This window comes from Musca autumnalis, unplaced genomic scaffold (assembly GCF_047663935.1).
Source record: "Musca autumnalis isolate F117 unplaced genomic scaffold, ASM4766393v1 scaffold_2, whole genome shotgun sequence".
In the NCBI taxonomy this organism is placed as follows: domain Eukaryota; kingdom Metazoa; phylum Arthropoda; class Insecta; order Diptera; family Muscidae; genus Musca; species Musca autumnalis.
Genome location: NW_027411755.1, coordinates 107,123,848 through 107,140,561, shown reverse-complemented (window position 1 = coordinate 107,140,561; position 16,714 = coordinate 107,123,848). Strand labels below are relative to the sequence as shown.

The 16,714-nt window shown below is 36.3% G+C and overlaps 1 protein-coding gene across 2 annotated transcripts in view; it reads right to left on the bottom strand.

Annotated features, from left to right (window-relative positions):
• The window catches only part of dpr19 (defective proboscis extension response 19), a 319,322-nt gene that overhangs the window by 207,456 nt on the left and 95,152 nt on the right, over positions 1 to 16,714 (bottom strand). For both annotated transcript variants that reach the window (XM_073968693.1, XM_073968694.1), the window contains one exon: positions 6,450 to 6,605. In XM_073968693.1, the coding sequence (XP_073824794.1) occupies positions 6,450 to 6,531 (82 nt within the window). In that variant the 5' untranslated portion in view covers positions 6,532 to 6,605. The remainder of the gene's footprint in view (positions 1 to 6,449; positions 6,606 to 16,714) is intronic.

Sequence of the window (16,714 nt, the reverse complement as noted above, 5' to 3'; positions counted from 1 at the left end):
AACTAGTACCACTGTTCTCTTCTTCTTTTTTTTTCATACTTCATTTCTAAGTCTTTGGTCCACCCTTCCTTCTGTGCCCCTGAGGATTCCAGTCTAAAGCTTGGCGACATATCTCGTCCTGTTTTTTTCTCAGTGCATGTCCAATCCATTTCCACTTGCTTCTTTTTATGATTATGGGAATCGGTTCCATATCACATTTTGTATATAACTCTTTATTACTTATTACGTTTGGCCACCCGATTTTTAAAATAGATCGTAAGCATCTATTTGTGAAGCTTCACAATTTTTTGTTAAAAGCTGCTGTTGTTAGCCATGATTCGCAACTATTCAATAGTTGAGTTTTTTACTTCGTTATTATAACCGTCGAGTTCCAGATGCTTCTTAAATGGGAGAAGGCACTGTTTGCTTTACCAATTCGTAATTCAATGTCAGTCTGTACACTGTTTTCAGTTGAGATCATGCTTCTCATATAGCAGAATTTATTTACGAACTCTATGTGTTCGTTGCCAATAACAAAGGGATTGTTTGATGGCCGAATTGCTAAAGCCTTTTTCATTGCGATGTTAATTTTTAATCCGACTTTAGCTGAATGGGTAACTAAGTCGTCGAGTTTAGACTGCATATCTGAGCGCCTGGTGGATAGTAGGCAAATGTCGTCTGAGTCCAGATCCTCAAAGTAACTGCTTAAAGCCCATTTAATCCCACGACAGTTAACTGCAGTTGTTTCTTCCATCACGTTGTCAATTACAAGGGGAAATAGTAATGGCGACAGTAGGCAGCCCTGCCTCACACCCGATTTAGGACGAAATATGGACCGGAATATGCTGTCAAAAGCAGTTGTATAGTCCGCGAACGTCATGTATGTATATTGCTTTGCATTTCTACTGTTCGTAGCGTATTTATTTGGTTTATTCATGACATATTTGCTCGGAACCCAGCTTGCTCTTTCCGAAGATTTGCTATTGCACTGTTATTAATTCTGTTAAGAAGAATTCTTGCTAGTATTTGGGATGGTATGGAATGAAGAGAGATCTCTCTATAGTTATTCCATACGTCGATATTTCATTGTAAGTAATTCCAAATGTAACGATTACATTTCTATCTCAAAATTTAGTACCATTCAGTACTTTTCGTACACACAAGTGAGAATTATCAAGACCACCTCCGTTTCTCAACCCTGCACTCCAACATTAATCTTAATTTCAAATTTCAGGAGTCAACTCTATCCTTTCCTCCAAATCCAAATTGTACCTTTTTGTTTTCCTTTTCGCTTACAAGAATACACATTTCCAAAACCGCCTTCTTATATCAACCCTACTTCTCAACCTTGATTCTCAATCCAAATGTCAAGCTTGCTTGTTTCTGTTTATATATTACTAGCAAAGTACCTGCTACTTCGTATGCGGAAAGGATATTAAAACAAATAAACAATATATAATATGGAAATGGCGAACACTGAAAATTTTATTGTACTTATACCAATTTTAATCAATATTTATTGTTATTTTAGTACTGTTCGTACATCTTTAGTTCGATTTTCAAAAAGATCAGCCGTATCTCACCCATACATGTTAAAAGCTAGATCAACATTGTACACCAATACTCACACTAAATCCAAAAAATACAAATTCCAGCACTGTTCCTACATCCAATAGTACGATTTTCCAAAACTACCTCAATCCTTTACTTCACTAGTAACCTTAATTCCAAAAAACAGGGTTCCAGTGCTATCGGTGCACTCAAATTGTACCCTTTGGTATATTTCGTGACCATAATTACGAATTTCAAAAACTACCTCCATGTCTCAATCCTACACTCCAATCGTAGTCTTACCAAATTCCAGGATTCCAGCTCTACCCTTCCCCCAAATACCCACTGTACCAAATTTAGTACCATTTAGTACTTTTCGTACCCATATGTACGAATTTCCAAAACTACCTTAATCCTATATTCCAACAGTAATCTCAATTCCAAATTTAAGGATTCCAGGTCTAATCGTTCACTCAAATCCAAATTGTACCAAATTTAATACCATTTAGTACTTTTCGTACACATAAGTACGAATTTCAAAAATTACCTCAATTCTACACTTCAACAATAATCTCAATTCCAAATTTCAGGATTCCAGATTCCAAATCCCAATTGTACCAAATTTAATACTTTTCGTTCCCATAAGAGTACGAATTTGAAAACTACTTCCATTCTAATCTCTAACAGTATCCTTAATTCTAAATTTCAGGATTCCAGCTTCATCCGCTCAACCTAAATCCAAATTGTACAAAATTTAGTACCATTTAGTACTTGTCGTACCCATAAGTACGAATTTTCAAAACTGCTTCCATGCTACTCTCTAATAGCAGCCTTAATTCAATTTTCAGGATTCTAGCTCTATCCGTTCGCCCAAATCGTAATTGTACCAAATTTAGTACCATTTAGTACTTTTCGTACCCGTAAGTACGAATTTTCAAAACTACTTCCGTTCTACTTGTTCTGTAGCCTTAGTTTAAAATTTCAGGATTCCAGCTCCACCCGTTCGCCCAAATCGTAATAGTACCATTTAGTACTTTTCGTACCCAAAAGTACGAGTTTTCAAAACTACTTCCATTCTACCCTCCAACTGTAGCCTTAATTCAAAATTTCAGGATTCCAGCTCTATCCGTTTAACATAAATCCAAATTATACCAAATTTAGTAGCACTTAGTACTTTTCGTACCCATAAGTACGAATTTTAAAAACTACATCCACTTTACTCTCCAACAGTAGCCTTAGTTCAAAATTTCAGGATTCCAGCTCTATCCGTTCGCCCAAATCGTAATTGTAAAAAATTTAGTACAATTTAGTACTTTTCGTACCCATAAGTACGAATTTTCAAAACTGATTCCATTCTACTTTCTAATTCAAATTTCAGGATCCCAGCTCTACCCGTTCGCCCAAATCGTAATTGTACCAAATGTAGTACCATTTAGTACTTTTCGTACCCATAAGTACGAATTTTCAAAACTACTTCCATTCTACCCTCCAACTGTAGCCTTAATTCAAAATTTCAGGATTCCAGCTCTATCCGTTTAACTTAAATCCAAATTGTACCAAATTTAGTACCATTTAGTACTTGTCGTACCCATAAGTACGAATTTTCAAAACTACTTCCATTCTACCCTCCAACAGTAGCCTTAGTTCAAAATTTCGGGATTCCAGCTCCATACGTTCGTCAAAATTGTACAAAATTTAGTACCATTTAGTACTTTTCGTACCTATAAGTACGAGTTTTCAAAAGTACTTCCATTCTACCCTCCAATTGCAGCCTTAATTCAAAATTTCAGGATTCCAGCCCTACCCGCTCAACCTAAATCCAAATTGTACAAAATTTAGTACCATTTAGTACTTGTCGTACCCATAAGTACGAATTTTCAAAACTGCTTCCATGCTACTCTCTAATAGCAGCCTTAATTCAATTTTCAGGATTCTAGCTCTATCCGTTCGCCCAAATCGTAATTGTACCAAATTTAGTACCATTTAGTACTTTTCGTACCCATAAGTACGAATTTTCAAAACTGCTTCCATGCTACTCTCTAATAGCAGCCTTAATTCAATTTTCAGGATTGTAGCTCTATCCGTTCGCCCAAATCGTAATTGTACCAAATTTAGTACCATTTAGTACTTTTCGTACCCGTAAGTACGAATTTTCAAAACTACTTCCGTTCTACTCTCCAACAGTAGCCTTAGTTTAAAAGTTCAGGATTCCAGCTCCACCCGTTCGCCCAAATCGTAATAGTACCAAATTTAGTACCATTTAGTACTTTTCGTACCCATAAGTACGAGTTTTCAAAACTACTTCCATTCTACCCTCCAACTGCAGCCTTAATTCAAACTTTCAGTATACCATCTCTATCCGCTCAACCTAAATCCAAATTGTACAAAATTTAGTACCATTTTGTACTTGTCGTACCCATAAGTACGAATTTTCAAAACTGATTCCATTCTACTCTCTAATTCAAATTTCAGGATCCCAGCTCTACCCGTTCGCCCAAATCGTTATTGTACCAAATGTAGTACCATTTAGTACTTTTCGTACCCATAAGTACGAATTTTCAAAACTACTTCCATTCTACCCTCCAACTGTAGCCTTAATTCAAAATTTCAGGATTCCAGCTCTATCCGTTTAACCTAAATCCAAATTATACCAAATTTAGTAGCATTTAGTACTTTTCGTACACATAAGTACGAACTACTACTTCCATTCTACCCTCCAACTGCAGCCTTAATCCAAACTTTCAGTATACCATCTCTATCCGCTCAACCTAAATCCAAATTGTACAAAATTTAGTACCATTTTGTACTTGTCGTACCCATAAGTACGAATTTTCAAAACTGATTCCATTCTACTCTCTAATTCAAATTTCAGGATCCCAGCTCTACCCGTTCGCCCAAATCGTAATTGTACCAAATGTAGTACCATTTAGTACTTTTCGTACCCATAAGTACGAATTTTCAAAACTACTTCCATTCTACCCTCCAACTGTAGCCTTAATTCAAAATTTCAGGATTCCAGCTCTATCCGTTTAACCTAAATCCAAATTATACCAAATTTAGTAGCATTTAGTACTTTTCGTACCCATAAGTACGAATTTTAAAAACTACATCCACTTTACTCTCCAACAGTAGCCTTAGTTCAAAATTTCAGGATTCCAGCTCTATCCGTTCGCCCAAACCGTAATTGTAAAAAATGTAGTACAATTTAGTACTTTTCGTACCCATAAGTACGAATTTAGTACCATTTAGTACTTTTCGTACCTATAAGTACGAGTTTTCAAAACTACTTCCATTCTACCCTCCAATTGCAGCCTTAATTCAAAATGTCAGGATTCCAGCCCTATCCGCTCAACCTAAATCCAAATTGTACAAAATTTAGTACCATTTAGTACTTGTCGTACCCATAAGTACGAATTTTCAAAACTGCTTCCATTCTACTCTCTAACATCAGCCTTAATTCAAATTTCTGGATTGCAGCTCTATCCGCTCAACCTAAATCAAAATTGTACAAAATTTAGTACCATTTAGTACTTGTCGTACCCATTAGTACTAATTTCCAAAACTGATTCCATAGTACTCTCTAATTCAAATTTCAGGATCCCAGCTCTACCCGTTCGCCCAAATCGTATTTGTACCAAATTTAGTACCATTTAGTACTTTTCGTACCCATAAGTACGAATTTTCAAAACTACTTCCATTCTACTCTCTAACATCAGCCTTAATTCAAATTTCAGGATTCCAGCTCTATCCGTTCGCCTAAAACATAATTGTACAAAATTTAGTACCATTTAGTACTTATCGTACCCATAAGTACGAATTTTCCAAACTACTTCCATTCTAATCTCTAACAGCAGCTTTAATTCAAATTTCAGGACTCCAGATCTATCCGTTCGCCCAAATCGAAATTGTACCAAATTTAGTACCATTTAGTACTTTTCGTACCCATAAGTACGAATTTTCAAAACTACTTCCATTCTACCCTCCAACCGTAGCCTTAGTTCAAAATTTTAGGATTCCAGCTCTATCCGTTCGCCCAAATCATAATTGTACCAAATTTAGTACCATTTAGTACTTTTCGTACACATAAGTACCAATTGTTAAAACTACATCCATTCTACTCTTCAACAGTAGCCTTAATTCAAAATTTCAGGATGCCAGCTTTATCCGTTTGCCCAAATCATAATTGTACCAAATTTAGTGCCATTTAGTACTTTTCGTACACATGTGTACACTTTTCCTAAACCCCCTCCTTATGTCAACCGTACCTTTTAACCTTGATTCTCACACGAAATGTCTCCGTTCACAAAATACGAATTGGTACCAAATTTAGTACACTTTAGTACTTTTCGTACACTTATAGTTCGAATTTCTAAAAACCCTTCAGCACATCTTCCCTACACTCCATCAGTGACCTTCATTCCAAATTTCAAAGTTCTAGCTCTACCGGTTCGCCAAATACAAATGGTACCATATTTAGTACTTTTCGTACTCTTCCAGTTCGAATTTCCAAAAACCCAGCCTTATCTGACCCCTTCGGACCAAGAGTGATCCACACCCAAAATTTCAGGATTCTAGCTTCAGCCGTTTCGTCTGGGCGTTGATGAATCAATCAGCCAGTCAGTCAGTCAATCACTTTACTCTTTTATTAATATAGATGAATTCAAATCACAAAACATATTGTTTTAAGTACAGATAAATTCAAAATATATGTTTTTAATGTTTAGTTTATAATTGGTAAAATATATTTTATTATTATTCTTCTGTTCTGTGTCACTTTGGTAAATTCGGCTTAATTGTATGTATATTGACAGCTTGTAGGGAGATTGGCTGTTTCTATTCTTCGAAATAACTGACTACCGTAGTGGTCATTTTAAAATTCACAATTTACATATCCATACAATAATAACCTGTGTACTCACCGGAATATGCTCCAATACAGACAAAAGGGATTATAAGCAGTAGACCTCGCAATATTCGCCGTTGTTGTAAAATAGAATACATTATTCAATTGACAGTTGCCTTCAATAAAGTACTTTAACGTTTACCGCCATTGACATCCGTATTAATTTCACATGCTGAAAACAACAAAACAAAATACTTTTACTTTTGAAATAATCAAAAATTTCACAGTTTTAAAAACTGTGCATTTATCCACAAAAGATTTGGACAACATCTCTCGTGGGAGTCTAATGTAAGTGCGAAAAGTGATCAAGAAAAGTTATTACAAGACTTTAGCCGAAACCAGAAAACGTGTGTGGCAACACTGAAATTTTCAAGAAAAACATGGTATTTTACTGCAATTATTACTTTGTTTAGTTTTTGTAAAATTCTATTTTTAATTTAATTCTTTATTTTGTAATGGTATGCCTGAGGGCCAATGACTTATTACAATAAGCATCGCTTTGAAAATATACAATTGTATTCATATAATTATATATGTAAAATCTAAATTAACACTAAAAATTAGTAGAAAAGAATATATGGAAAATAATATTCGCATAACACTCACAGGGAGAGAACTACTCCTAACAGTACCTCGCTTATGAGGCCATAAACAAGCAAAAATTTAAATTATACACTTATAATAATTGATATTGGAATAACTACTCCCAATTATACCCCATACCGGGGTTAAAAAAATTAAAATAATATAATGGAAGCGCTTCCTAAAGTAAATCAATTTTAACTACCACCACTTTAAAAACTTATTGTTTTTAAATTTGAAAACAACAAATAGGAGATTAAGCTGGGCTTACTTTAAAATAATAAGTAAACACTGTAATGACCACGAAGAAAATCGTAACGAATGCAAATTTTTGTAATGTCTAGGCATTCTGGGTCTTGGGCTGAGTTAGGACTCAGGGAGCCTTTGGTAACCTAGCATCAGTCGGGTGGGGGGGATTCTGTCCTCCTCAAACCAAGCCATGTTTTCATTACATCATTATTTTAGACTCCCCTGTTTATTTAAGTTGAGAACAAACTAGAAAATGGATCTTTGGAAATGATGAATTTATACATATAGAAAGTACCCCTCAGTTAAACCATGATTTTATATTGAATAATATTAATCGATGCCTGTTGATTGTTATACTCCTCGATGTTATGGAGTATAAGCCTCGAAACCCACTCCTGCCTATATTCTACTGGCTTTTTTATAATAATTGTAGAATCCCATTTTCGACATCACTCCAGTTCAACTATTCAATTTTATGCAAGAAAACGTCTATGCTTCTTAGTAATCCATTATGAATCAGGACAATATTTATTCAAAGCATAATAATGTAAACTTTACTATAAGTAGATTAAGAAATGACATTAAATTCTATTTTTGCCTACTCAGCATTTCGTATAAATATATATAGATATAGATAAATATATATAGATATTATCTGTATTCTTAGAGAAAATGGAATTCAGATATTTTGAAAGAATTCAGTATAGTAGGATTTAAACAATATGATAAAGGCTATTAAGTGAAAAAAATGGTCCCTCAATGGGTTAACTTAACATGTATAAATGTATATTGTAATTCGAATTCACAACGAAGTACAAATGGCAAAAATTTGTTTTATGAAAAGATCATAATGTAAATAGCAGAAATCCCATGATGATGTTATAGAAGTATTACAATAGAAGCAAATGCAGAAAAAAATGCACGTTCTCTCTAGTAATTTAGTGGCGAGTTCTTATGAGATTTCTAATACATTACGTTATCTCTTCAGACAACAACAAATAATGTCAAACAAAATCAATTATTATGTAATGAGTATGTTTTCGTTTTGTTTTCGCTTACCCCCTTTTCTCCGGTCTGCTGAAGGCCTCCGCTGGGCTGGATCAGGTGCTGGTGTATTTTCACTCAAGAGATAAGTCAAAGCTAAATGTAAAATTGAGGTTTAATTGATTTTGTTTTCTTACTTTTATGTATGAAGTTTTTGCCAATGAAGTGTACATTTACTAATTTACTCCACGCTTACATACTATTTTGCTTTACTTCTTATTGGATTTTGTTTTGCATAGGAATAGATTCTATGAAATACTTTTTAGGGAAGTATACCCAAAAAAGTATTTCGGATCTTGAGATAGAAATTGATATTGGTATTTAAAGAAATATTACTTTATGCAAATATAGATGGATTATGCACAAATGTGCTTATATATTAAATTATGAAAACTTTTATCATATAAGGAGATAACTATTTTGTTTGTATGCATTTAGAATAAATGAAATTTTTGAATAATTATGTATCGCAATTAACAAGCACTTAAATCGAAGTAGTTTAATTTTTGGCTATGGTGGAATTTACCAAAAGATGTTTTGATTATAAGATTGACGAGCAGACTTATCCAAATTTTAGGATATTATGAAGATCACAATTGCTTCTAGGTTTCACACTTCACACATTGGACTTCAAAATAAGGTATATGCTTTCAGCGGCAGTGGCCAGGGTAAATTTGATGATACACTGTATGTAGACGGTTGGTTGAACGAAGGCAGCACATTCGCATTACGTCTCGCAATTTGATGGAGGTTATGCGGAGTTGTGGTAAAAACTGGGAATGTGGGCACTGTTTCCTAGAAACGGGTGGTGTGGTTGGATTTCCCAGAGACCAATCTCTCGTGTTGAAGGTATTGGGAACCCATCCGATTCCAGCAAAAAGTTGTCTCTTCAGACAACAACAAATAATGTCAAACAAAATCAATTAATATGTAATGAGTATGTTTTCGTTTTGTTTTCGCTTACCCCCTTTTCTCCGGTCTGCTGAAGGCCTCCGCTGGACTGGATCAGGTGCTGGTGTATTTTCACTCAAGAGATAAGTCAAAGCTAAATGTAAAATTGAGGTTTAATTGATTTTGTTTTCTTACTTTTATGTATGAAGTTTTTGCCAATGAAGTGTACATTTACTAATTTACTCCACGCTTACATACTATTTTGCTTTACTTCTTATTGGATTTTGTTTTGCATAGGAATAGATTCTATGAAATACTTTTTAGGGAAGTATACCCAAAAAAGTAATTCGGATCTTGAGATAGAAATTGATATTGGTATTTAAAGAAATATTACTTTATGCAAATATAGATGGATTATGCACAAATGTGCTTACATATTAAATTATGAAAACTTTTATCATATAAGGAGATAACTATTTTGTTTGTATGCATTTAGAATAAATGAAATTTTTGAATAATTCTGTATCGCAATTAACAAGCACTTAAATCGAAGTAGTTTAATTTTTGGCTATGGTGGAATTTACCAAAAGATGTTTTGATTATAAGATTGACGAGCAGACTTATCCAAATTTTAGGATATTATGAAGATCACAATTGCTTCTAGGTTTCACACTTCACACATTGGACTTCAAAATAAGGTATGTGCTTTCAGCGGCAGTGGCCAGGGTAAATTTGATGATACACTGTATGTAGACGGTTGGTTGAACGAAGGCAGCACATTCGCATTACGTCTCGCAATTTGATGGAGGTTATGCTGAGTTGTGGTAAAAACTGGGAATGTGGGAACTGTTTCCTAGAAACGGGTGGTGTGGTTGGATTTCCCAGAGACCAATCTCTCGTGTTGAAGGTATTGGGAACCCATCCGATTCCAGCAGAAAGTTGTCGGTAGGGATTTATGCTTATAGCTGGTAATTTGGACCCAAGCTTCGCTTAGTTTTACCACAATCTCAGATCTAAAGCACTTCGAAAATGTTGCGCAATATCAATGTTCTTCAAATTCCACAAAATTTCAGTTTTGTTTGCACACGATCTGCGTATTAAAATTGTTATAATATTTGCACAATTGAATAAAATAATGTTGAGACTACCAACCTTTTTTGAATATCTTTTGAAATATGTTAGGATGGTTGCAAAAATGTTTAATTATTTTTCCTCGTAATTTTTCGACTGTTCGCTTATGATGTTCACAGAAAAAGGAAGTTTTTTTGCTAAACCATAAATATAATAACCTTGTTTTGTTTTAAGATAGGTATGTGAAAGGCAAAATGTCAAAAAGGTGCTAGAACGATTACACCATTTCGATATCATATGTCTAGACAGCATCAATCTGCAGTACGGGTTGAAAATTTTTGAAGAATTTAAACTTCATAGATTCGGGCTAAATTTTACGCAATAATAGTGTTCACTGAGATGCGAGTAAATGCGGCTAAAATGATAATTTTTATAGAAAAATTATTTGAATTAATGAAACAAATTTTGCATGAAGCATTGAAGTTCATGCAGAAGAATGCATATTTCGGTATGTCATGAACACTAGTTCCATAAGTACTGTACACACAGATCGATTCAACAATTTCCGATAGTGTTGAAAGGGAATCAGAAGAATGATCCGCTATAGCGATCAAAACAAAAATATTAAATCTATAGCAGGAGTGGCGGAATAGAAAAACTATAAGAGTTAATATGTTTTTTTTAATCATACGATTTATGTAAGTTCTCCACTATTTAACTTTTTATTTTGATTTCCAATTCTTTGCAATTTTTTCCCAGTGGCGTATTCAAAAAAAGGAGCTGAGTTTGCAAAGTATATGCAGTGAATATGAAGTTGCCCTGCAGAATGATGTGTGATTTGTTTGCAATTAAACATTTATGTCAACTTTACAGAAGACGGCCATGAACACCCAATAGTTAATTTGAAAAACATTTTTTTCCGTGCTCGATGAATGTTTACAAACGCAATTATACCTTATTAAAAGAAATGTGTTATATATAAGGAAGTAAAATAAGAAAATAAAAGAACTGAAGTCGTATAAAAGTCAGTGTGGTTTATGTGCCCAAAAGTGTTGTTTTATTTTAAGTGGTTTCCAAATAATTTGTGTTTCAGAGTTTGATTTAGGTTCTGAAATGACGGCCCCTACAAACCTGATAATTCCGGACATTTTGGAACGGAATTAGACGGAGAAAGGACGACCGATTAGGTTCTAATATCTTTGCTGTGGTACGTTCCGCTGTGTCTTCCGTCATGGTCTTCCAAAACATAATAATGGTTGCCTAACTTTTCTTTCACCTTAGCCATGATGAAAACTGGCGACAACTTCGCGTTGAAATTTTTCTCAAAATTGCTTTGAGCAAAATTTCGACGGAAAACAGTTTCGCCAACCTTTATAATTCTAGGCCTGGTTCGGAGGTTGTATGTAGCTTGGTTCCGATTGTAGGCTTCTTTTATGCGTTTGCCTAAGATTATCATCTCTTTGTAGGTGCGCACTGGGTTCATTTAATATGTTCAGCCTTCTCATTAAGTCATACGAGGACGCATGAGTCACCATATTGAACCCGTAAAGGGCGTGATAGGGAGAACATTGTATGGTTTGGTGAATGGTGTTTCGTAGAGAGCAACTAATGGCAGTTAAGTTCTGATCCCATTGCTTGTGATCATGTTTTAAGTAGGCTCGAATGCCAGCTATCAATGAGCGATTTACACGCTCTGAGGCATTCGCCTGTGGCGAGTATAGTGCCGTGTAGATGTGCTTGATGCCCAAAGATGTGAAAAACGCATTGAGCTCGTTAGAGCGAAACTGGCTGCCATTGTCGCTAACTATAAATTCTGGCACACCGTAGACATGAAATATGTCTTTTTGTAGGTAGTCTTGAATCGCACTGGATGTGAATCTGCGCAAGGGGCAGATCCAATGAAATTTGGACAAATGGTCCAAGACTATTAATAACCCTATGTGTCCCGACTTGCTCCGTGGATATGGGCCCAGTATGTCAATATATAGGCGCTGGAATGGTCGAGATGTTTCCACCAGATTACCCATTGGTGGCCTCAGGACTATATTTGGGGCCTTCGTGGTTTTGCAGATCTCGCAGTTGCGAATATAGTCGCGAACATCTCGTACCATTCCAGGCCAGAATAATGTACGCCTAAGCAACTCGAGGGTTTTACCCATACCTCCGTGGGAAGCAACTGGCACGTCATGGGCTTTTGTGATGGTTTCTGTTCTAAGCGGGGCTGGAACCCAAAGCTTCCAAGCCTGATTTTCCTGGGTTACATCCCCCGAGTAGTGTTCGGTTCTGAAATAGACATATTTATCTATGACTTTAACGTCGGGATACTTCCCGACTTCATTTTTCGAAACACGATATTTCAGTTCCAGGTATTCATGATCATTATCAAAATATGGAGAGTCCAGGTCAAACCCAGGTCCAGAAATTTCAATACTACCAACTTCAGCTTCAGGAATTCGTGACAGGGCATCGGGGACAACGTGATCACTTCCTTTCCTGTGGCTAATGGTAAATTTATAGGACTGACGCTTAAACACCCAGCGAGCAAGTCTTCCGCTCAAATCGGGTTGCCTCATTAGCCACAGGAGACTGGAGTGATCAGTGATCACCTCGAATTCCTGCAGTTCCAGATAGCAACGGAACTTTTTAATTGCCTCTATTGCAGCCAAGCATTCTCTCTCCGTAACTGAGTAGTTACGTTGAGAGTTATTCAATTTTTTGCTCATAAAAGCAATTGGCTTTTCGTTGCCATTATCATCGTGTTGTACCAATACTGCACCAATCCCGAAGTCACTGGCATCGCAGTGAAGGTAAAATTTCCTTGTGAAATCGGGATTTGTCAACACTGGTGCTGAAGTTAATAGGGATTTCACCTTTTCAAATGCTGCTTGAACCTCTTTTGTCCATTGAAACTTTCGTTTCGTCGAAAGAACTTCGGTGATATGGAAAGTTTCTGTGGAGAAATTCTGCAAAAACCGTCTGTACCAGCCGGCTAAGCCGAGGAACCCGCGAACTTGCTTTAAGTTCCTCGGTACTGGCCACTTGATAATTGCAGAGATCTTTTCTGGGTCGGTTGTTATGCCCCCATTCCCAATAATGTATCCCAGGTAATTGACGCTGGTAACGCAGAATTTACTTTTTGAAACGTTCAGAGTGAGATTGGCCTTACGAAATTGAACGGAAATTTGCATAAGAACTTCGAGGTGGGAAGAAAAGTCCTCGGACACTATGACCAAATCATCCAGGTAACCGAAAACTGAGTGACGCAATTCTGGCGGAATGAGTTCGTCCATTAAACGGCACATGGTTTGTGGGGCATTGCACAGCCCGAAAGGCATAACTACAAACTGATATAGTGGCCTTCCGGGGACTGCGAATGCCGTCAACGCCTTGGACTTTTCCTCAAGACCAATCTGCCAGAATGCGTCCTTCAGATCCAATTTAGAAATAATATTGGCTTTCGGCAACCTGGACAATATACCCTCGATATTGGGGAGCGGGTAAGCGTCTTTTTTGGTCACAGCATTAAGCTTGCGAGCATCTAAGCAGAGCCGCACCTTATTCGGTTTCACAACAAGTCGCATTGGCGAGCTCGAAGGACTTGTTGAAGGCTCAATAACTCCTAACTTTAGCATCCGATCTATTTCCCCAAACATTACTTTCTCCACTGCTGGGGAAACGGGGTAAAAGCGCTGTTTTATTGGCGCAGCTTCGCCGACGTCGATGGAATGCTTTATTAGCTCGGTCCTGCCTAGGCCTTGTAACTCACAATTGAGAAAGAGTTTAACAACGGCATCTAACTGTTGTCTCTCATGGACAGATAATGGAAAAAAGGTGACAAAAATCTACTGCTGACAAATTAGGGGAACTTATGCCATTATTATTAAAGGCAATTATGTCTGTGGTATTAATAAGGTTCTGAATTAGTTCAAATGCCTTCCAGAAATCTATGCCTAATATTAGGTTTTGGGAAATGGACGGTATGACAAACAATTTTAGGCTCTTGCTTCTTCCCCTTAAAGTGACATTAACGTCACTGCTTCTTCTAGGAGACCATATTCTTCTATATCAAAAAAAGAGACTTTTGCGTAGTAACGCATGTCCTTCGGATTTGAGACTATAGTCGAAATACGAATATTTTGACATAGTTTCTTGGTTTTGTAGTACCTTCTCAAGCGAAGGGTGGACCTTTTTGGTTTGGAAGGGATTGAAATAGCAGAGACATTGAATGTTTTATTTCATTTCTCAATATATATTTCCCATCTTTTGTGTAGTGGTAGCTTAGGGTATAAGATTTTAGGAATGTCAGAGCTATTATTTTTAATTTTTGGGTCAGATTCAGGCCTCTGAAGGATGGTAAGGGCCGTTTGCTTTCCAGGTGGAATTTTATGTTTTAAATTTGACAATAATTGGGTTTCATTTTGTACGTCTGGGTAAGATTCTGTTTGGGAGCCAACATTTAGACTGAGTCTTTGTGATGGCTCATTGGTTTGGAGTTTTTTGAATGAGGTTTTGACAAACAGTACTCACATTGAGGCTTATAAACTTTCTTGGCCCCACAACCATAACAAAATATGGTCCTATCTTCTAGGCAATCATGCCAATGGTGACCAATTTTGTCACAGTTCCAACATTTTGGACTATGTTCAGGTTTGTGTATAGCCTCTACAGAAGGGCTATCTAATGGATCAAAATTCTCAGATTCAGTACCCTCGAGGGGAGCGGCAAACCTACGAGGTACAACGTTTGAATTATTGGCACGAGTAGTCAAGTTCCTACGAACGTACTCATCACTGAGAAAGTTTTCTCTCATTTGCACCAACTTCCTCAGGTGAGACAATGATCGGATTGGGACGTATAATAGGTCCTGACGAATTTCTGGGCATAAATTGCGAGCGATAATCTCGATAAGCTCTTCCTCACACATCGGAGTTGAGAGTCTATCGGAAATTATGGAAAGGGCATCGAAGAACGAATCAAATGATTCGCCAGGCTTTTGTTTCCTGCTACGCATTTCTTCGCGCAAATCAAAGGAAGACTTTTGGAGCTTATATTGATTAAGTATGGCTTCACAAAAGGTATTCCAAGCGATTGACTTCACCTGTTTGTGGTATCGCCAATACCAATCACGCGCTTTCCCCGTCAACAAGGTATTTAAATTATTACAAATAACTGAAAAATCATCATTAAAAGTGTCCTTAGTAAGGGTTTGGACCCTATAAAGAAATTCTTCAATTGTTAACCCATTAGGTGACCCGTCGAATTTCAAATTCCAATTATTAATGATTGAGGTCACCTTCTCCGGATACATATTCTGTGAATTGAATGAGGAAAAATTAGAGGGGGGCTCACTCGGAACACCCTGGTTATTTCGGTTTGGTACAGAATCATTATGAATACTGGTAGCATTGTTATTTGGCCCAACATTTGGCGGATTTTTATTATTGTTATTATTTTGTAAAGGAAAAAGCTCCTTATTGTTACCTTGTTGAGGATTAGAAGCAGAGTTTTGATTATTGAAATTCTGATTATTATTTGATGAACGTTGGAACAAATCAGTACTCTGAAGAAGACGGTCTAGGGTAGTTTCGATCATTTGTTCGATTTGATTGTAGTCAACATTATTGTTGACCACTGTAGGGACGTTTGTCGGAAATTGTAGAGGGGATGGTTCAAAATTGAAGCCATTTGAAATACTATTATTTCGATTGGGAGATAGCGAATAATTTCCGTTTAGACCAGAACTAGTATTTATCGGATTGTTACGTTGTTCCTGGAACAAATTCCGGGTATAACTGCGAGTACTATAGGTTTTCGCCATGGCTCCACGTCCTCGAGTCTTATTTTGTGTATTCTTTTTAGGTGGTGGAGGTTTCGGAGCTGAGTTCAATGCTCGAAGTTCGCTAAGTTCGCATGGTCTATCACAAGTTGGACATTTCGAAGAAGCAGCCAAGGATGACTCAATGCAAAGGCGGTGAAAAGAATGAGAACATACGCTAATAAGGAGACAATCTTGTCCTTCATACATGAGCTCATTGCAAACATCGCATATAGGGGGAGAAGGGACATTTGAAGCAACCTGCTGAGTTTCTTCTGGTGGTGGAGTTTGAGAAGATTCTGCCATGTTGGACTTATGAAAAGAAAGACCAATCCTAATAAATATTCCGAGTTTCAAGCAAAAAAATTGTTTTTAGAATATGTTAGAAATTTATATTCCGAATAAAAATATAATTCCGTATAATATGAAAATGTGAATGGAAGTTTCCCAGCGTAATATTAAAGTAGGAATATATTGTGAATATGGCCAGTTAATGATATCCAAACATAAGCTTTTGATAATATTATAACATAAGCTTTTGATAATCTTATATATAATATTAGGTATATTAATCAATTTGTAGAATAATATCAAATGCAAATTGAATTAATAAAGATTTTGTTCGAAAT